We start from the raw sequence: 5,765 nt of genomic DNA, 5'->3' as shown, positions 1-5,765 counted from the left end.
TACCCTGGTGACTTTCTAGGGTCGTCAATTCAGTCTCATTTGTGACAAACTGTCATGCGCAATTCGGGGTATTAGTATACTACAATGATTCTTCAGGCGGTGAGTTTTCTTTGATATTAGTGACGGGCTAGGCCACCAACGCCAAGATTGGCCTTTTGCCAATTGATGTACCATGGTGGCTTGGCTTTGTTAGATGTTTAAAAAAACTTTAGATAAATTATTCGATTAAAAAGAAAGAAAAAAATAGAAACAGTGTAAAGTTGTGTGTACGAAATAAGAATCGTAACTCGTAGCAGAGTGAACATATCTTTCCTAGAAAAAAGTGGATTTATCGAAATCAGTAATTTGGGATTTTCAATGTCTATCGAAATCCGCGTTTGAATACCCTCAAAAGGGTGTCTTTCTTTTCCCAAATTCCACTGCTAAATTCTCGGGTGTTTCATCATCATTCATCATGGGGTTTTAGCTCTGTTTTTCCTTCACAAAATTATGGGCAAAAAATACAAAGATTCACTTAAAACACTCGAAGCCGATATTCAACACGCCAATACCCAGTAAGTAATCATGATTTTAAAGCTATCAAGAGTTATTATAGTGAATTTAATTGATGGTTTTGTGATGTTATTCAGGGCAGTAAATTCAGTTAAGGATGATGACGGATCTTATCTTCAATTAAGAGTGTATTTTAGTCCAGCTGCAGCTTTGTTCTGTTATTTGTTCCCATGGGTTGATTGTAGGATTGCTGGAGCCCTTGGTTTGATTCATGTTTTCATTTATATGGTACACTTTCATGTTTTTTTTTTTCTTTTTTTTTCTTTTTTGTGTGTGATGAATGATGATTACATAACTAGGTTATTTATTATTTAATGTTATGTTTAAAAGTTGTTGCTAAAAATGTAAACACAGATATGTGCTAATGGGAAAAATACTATGCATGTTCATGAAAGAAAAGCAAGCATAAGGCAGTTTTATGGTGAGAATTTTGAATTAAATGATGGTGTGACATATGAGAATTGTTATTGTGTTAATGTGGGAGTTTATGTGTGACACAGGTGTTGTGTTTCCCTCAATAATGCAACTTCAAAGTGGGATTACTGATTTGGAGGAGCGAAAACAGAAGGAGACGTTGTTGGCGAGCTACTCACGAAAGGACGATTTTGAGAAGGAAAAATTATCGGATGCTGATGTGGAAAGAGAGGCCGAATGCGGGATTTGTATGGAGATTAATAGCAAAGTGGTGTTGCCCAATTGTAACCATTCATTATGCTTGAAGTGCTATCGCGATTGGTAAGATATACTTTTTCTAAGTTACATTTGGATTTTTTTTCAGTGTTGACCTGTTTGACCCGTTACTTTTCTTTGTTTACCAGGCATGCGAGATCGCGTTCATGCCCTTTTTGTAGGGAAAGTTTGAAAGGAGTGAAGTTAACCGATCTATGGATTTATATCGAAGAGCGTGACACAATTGATCTATCAATAATCTTGAAGGAAAACACAAAGAGATTGTTCATGTACATAGAGAAATTGCCTTTTGTTTTGAATTCCTAAAGATTAATAGAATAGGTTTGTACATATTTGCAAATTTATAGCTGTAATTCCTGCTGGCTTTAGCCTGAATTCTGCTATTCTATATATCTACATATTATTGGATTCTAAATGTTGATCTTCTAGTCAAATAAGTTGACCCGATCCTAAACGGACCGGCTCTAGCCTTTCCCGATCCCATGTCCGAGCAACCAAAACTAAAATATAAAATAGCCTCCGATGAGTCGCCGATTAATCGCTAGTCGGAGGTTCACCGAGTAATTTTTATGAAATCGGTCAATTTATCAGTAGGCAGTCAACAATGGTCAAATCCAGTCCTAATTGGCCAAAAATCGGTGGCAGTCTAGCGATTCCGGCCAGATTGTTGATTTATAATTTCCGGCAATCAATCTTATCTACTTGAAAATATGGGTCAAAGGTGTTAAAACATGTCTAGTTAAAAAGGTACATATAAAAATGTGTGTATATACATATAAAACTGCAAAAATTACATATAAAATCCCAATCCGATTAACCGTTAATCGGTACCCCACCGGCAGACGAGTGCCTAGCGGTTCTTGCAATACTAAGCATACCTAAAACCTATAATTTACCAGTAATCTTTACATGAACATTCCCCCGCTTTAAAACGATGAAACCTATAACGATCCCTCAACAAAATCTCTCTATCATAGACCTTCGAAATCAACTTCGCGACATTATGGCAATCCCCACAAACACGAAGATTTTTCATAACCCGAATCGGTTGACTTTGTTTCAGACTAATGAGCCCAAACGCAATGGCCAACTTCTCGCTATGAAGATGTAACGCTTGTTCTTGCATATCTTCTTCTTCAACACATTGTAGCACCTGAGACCGATTCGGTTCATACCCGTTCGACTTTAACTTCTCAAAAACCTCGTTCAACTTTCCATATATTGGTTTGGATTGCGTGTGTGTATTATCTCCTACAATAAACTCATGAACAACACCATTGACTTCGATTGAACTACACCCCGGTTCTTTCTTCAGCCCAACGTCTTTCATTCGTTTTCTTAAACTAGCAACTTGATCCCATTTTCCCGTTTTAGCGTATACGTTCGATAACAGAACATACGCACCGTGATTCCACGGCTCCAGTTCAAGCAAACGTGCACTAGCTTGTTCAGCAACTTCTACGTTTCCATGAAGTTTGCACGCACCTAAGAGAGCTCCGTAAACCGAAGCTAATGGAGGCATCGGCATCGTTTTAATCAAATTTATCGCTTCTTCCAAATGACCCGCACGACCGAGCATATCCACCATGCAAGCGTAGTGTTTAACCCCAGGGGTAATTCCGTAAACTGGCTCCATTTTCTTGAAGAAATCGCGACCCTCTTGCAATAAGCCCGTGTGGCTACACGCGCATAGTAAATTCGTGAAAGTGACACCGTTAGGTTTGACGTTAGCTTCTTGCATTTTCTCGAAAAGTTCGATTGCGTCTCGTCCATGACCATGCATTGCAAGACCGGCAATCATCGCGCTCCAGATAAACACGTCTTTATCATCAGAAGAATTAAACACCTCAAGCGCTTTATTTAAATCGCCACATTTTGAATACATGTCAATCAGTGAGGTTATAAGGTGACGACTGAGTTTAATGTTATGTTTCTTGATATACACGTGGATCCAACCGCCCATATCCATCGCACCCACTTGCGCACAAGCCGATAGAGTGCTAACAAGAGTTACATTATCCGGTTCCGCTTTGTTAGTCAATTGTAGCTCGTTGAAAATAGCCAAAGCTTCTTTCGGGTTACCGCTTTGTTCGTAAGCCGATATTAACGCGTTCCACGCAGCTATATCCTGATCAGGCATACTCTCAAAATGCCTCCTGGCAGCGATGTAATGACCCGATTTCGCATACCCAACTAGCATCGTCGTCCACGACACAATATCCTTCTCAGGCATTTTATCGAACAGCTTCTGTGCATCCTCTACGCTTCCACATTTCGCATACATATCAAGCAACGCGTTGTTTAAATTCAAGCTTCCTCTAATCCCATTCTTTTCGATGTACGAATGAACCCATCTGCCAAACTTTAAATCCAACTTCTTTGTACAAGCGGTTAACACACTCATCATTGTAACATTATCCGGTCTCAACCCGTCACCTTGCATCTCATGAAACAACCTCAACGCGTCATCAGCACGATCACCCTGTGCAAAACCCGTGATAATCGAATTCCACGACACAACATCCCTCACAGGGATGTTTATAAACACTCTATATGCGGAATCCAAATGTCCACATGATGCATAAAAATGTATAAGTGAATTAAGTATGAAAACATCTGAACCAAGTGACATCTTAACAACCATCCCATGAATAACTTTACCAACTCTAATATCCAAAAGTTCAGCTGCTGCTTTGATCACAAAAGGGTAAGTAAACTTATTGGGTGACACTTCATTACACGATTTATACAAATTAATCATCTGGGTAAACATCAAGAGGCTTTGAATGGGGGTTTGACTCGAAGAATAAGCGCGAATGAGCACGTTCCAAGTGTAAACATTTGGTTCAGGCATTTCGTCGAACAACTTATGTGCATAATCAATGTCTTGTAATGGGGATAGAGCAAAAGCGGAAATGAGAGTGCTGGCTGAAAAGGGGTCGTAGAAAAGGCCGTTGCGGAGCATTTGGGCGTGAATTTGTTTGAGTTGTTTTGAATTTGAAGATTGGTTGATGAGTAAAACTGTTGGGTGGTTTGAAAAGTAGCGGTCTTTATTGAGTGTTGTTATATGAGTGGTTGGAGGAGGTGGAGAAGCGCGGTGATGCGGTGGTAGGGAGACCAGCGGCATGGTTGTGACCGCCATGGTTGCCGCCTGTAATAATCAGCTTGATTCTTGTTGAGTTGATAGTTGATAGTTGATACCGGCGGTTGAGTCGTTTATTGTTGGGGTTTTACCATCACAAGAAAAAAAAAAGAAAAAAAAAAAAACACATTTAAACTCTATTCTAAAGTTGTATTTGAACTTATGACTTGAAAAGGGGTTCCCTCACTCTTGGGTGTTTTTCGCCATGTGGCAAAAGGGGTTCAGTTCAACATGGATTAGACCATGAGTAGTTGGAAGGTGAATAATGCCCTCACTCTTGGGTGTTTTTCGCCATGTGGCAGTCCAGTCAGCAAGGGGTATTATTGAGCGTTTTTTTCTAAAATGGGTGTAGTGAGGATGTGAGTATTATGTTAAAAAGGGGTGTAAAGATTTAAATAAAAAAACTAAGGCTGGCCGGGGCACAATCGGTGACCCCATGCGGGGACCGATCTCACCGAACGGTGAGGTGCTGCCGGTGCATGGGGGAGCCAAAGCGGTGAGGAGGCACCGAAGAGAGGGGAGGAGAGAGAAGGTGGGGTCCATTCAATCAACCAATGAAAATTTTTCTTTTTTTTTTTAAATAAAAAACCAAGTCACCTAAGAGGGGAGTGCCGCCATCAATTTAGGGTGTGAGGGGAGTTTAAGAGGGGAGTTGACGTGGCACACGAGGATTGGTTATGCGTAAGAGAGGGGACTCCCCTCTTAGGGGAGTGCCCCTTACACCCTAACCAAAAAAGGGGATTTGCCAAGAAAAAGAAGGATGCATGTGATTAGCCAACAATTTTCCATTTTGGTGTGATTTAAAACACGTTTCGGAGGTTTTTTTCCGAAAATAACGCCCAAGGGGGTGGGGCCTTGGCGTGATCAGGCGTGTTTGGGGGCTTTTTTTTTGAAAAGAAACACGCCCACTACGCATGGTCTTAGAGTAAAACAGGGTTATTGGTAAATGATCAAATCAAAATGGACCGCTTTTAACAAAGTGTCCATTAAGTGGCGGAGCTTGACCAAAAGTTCCGTGGGAGCAGAAGTCATGGGATCAAAAAAAAATTCTTATCGCTATGTTTCGGGTTATATGTTGGGTCCGCTATTCAATTCAGGGGGTCAAACAGTAATAACTCCAAATAAAGATGGGTCGCAAGCACGTATTTTTCCTTTTTTTGAGTGTAAACATCTTTCAATTAAGCCAAAGATAAATCCTCAAGTTTCATTTATATAAAAACTAGCTTTAAACTTTATTTAAACTCACGTTAAGTTTAAAACAATTATAAAAATTTGCTAATAGCCCCGTTTTCACGTTTTTTTAACTCAATACGAAAATATGAAAAAAAAAATTGGGCAATAAACTTGCTACGGACAAGGAATTTTTAGGCAAAATAATTGA

The 5,765-nt window shown here is 39.9% G+C and overlaps 2 protein-coding genes across 2 annotated transcripts; one reads left to right on the top strand and one right to left on the bottom strand.

Annotated features, from left to right (window-relative positions):
• Positions 1-227: 227 nt before the first annotated feature.
• Positions 228-1,657, top strand: LOC110868852 (E3 ubiquitin-protein ligase AIRP2). Its single transcript, XM_022118125.2, has 5 exons — positions 228-554; positions 630-780; positions 907-973; positions 1,053-1,287; positions 1,371-1,657. Exons 1-5 carry the CDS (start codon positions 490-492, stop codon positions 1,546-1,548), a joined length of 696 nt encoding a protein of 231 aa, XP_021973817.1. The 5' UTR covers positions 228-489; the 3' UTR covers positions 1,549-1,657.
• A 324-nt stretch (positions 1,658-1,981) lies between these two features.
• On the bottom strand, positions 1,982-4,503 carry LOC110868844 (pentatricopeptide repeat-containing protein At2g29760, chloroplastic). Its single transcript, XM_022118118.2, has one exon. It carries the CDS (start codon positions 4,382-4,384, stop codon positions 2,135-2,137), a length of 2,250 nt encoding a protein of 749 aa, XP_021973810.1. The 5' UTR covers positions 4,385-4,503; the 3' UTR covers positions 1,982-2,134.
• Between the last annotated feature and the right edge of the window lie 1,262 nt (positions 4,504-5,765).

Source organism: Helianthus annuus, chromosome 1 (assembly GCF_002127325.2).
Source record: "Helianthus annuus cultivar XRQ/B chromosome 1, HanXRQr2.0-SUNRISE, whole genome shotgun sequence".
In the NCBI taxonomy this organism is placed as follows: Eukaryota; Viridiplantae; Streptophyta; class Magnoliopsida; order Asterales; family Asteraceae; genus Helianthus; species Helianthus annuus.
Note: the sequence above shows the minus strand (reverse complement) of the source record. Positions and strands in the feature narration are given on the sequence as shown.

Coding starts and splice junctions, on each gene's coding strand:
- LOC110868852 (XM_022118125.2), top strand. CDS start 490: ATGGGCAAAAAATACAAAGATTCACTTAAAACACTCGAAGCCGATATT. Junction 781..906: donor TTCATGTTTTCATTTATATG/GTACACTTTCAT, acceptor ATGTAAACACAG/ATATGTGCTAATGGGAAAAA. Junction 974..1,052: donor AAGCATAAGGCAGTTTTATG/GTGAGAATTTTG, acceptor TGTGTGACACAG/GTGTTGTGTTTCCCTCAATA.
- LOC110868844 (XM_022118118.2), bottom strand. CDS start 4,384: ATGGCGGTCACAACCATGCCGCTGGTCTCCCTACCACCGCATCACCGC.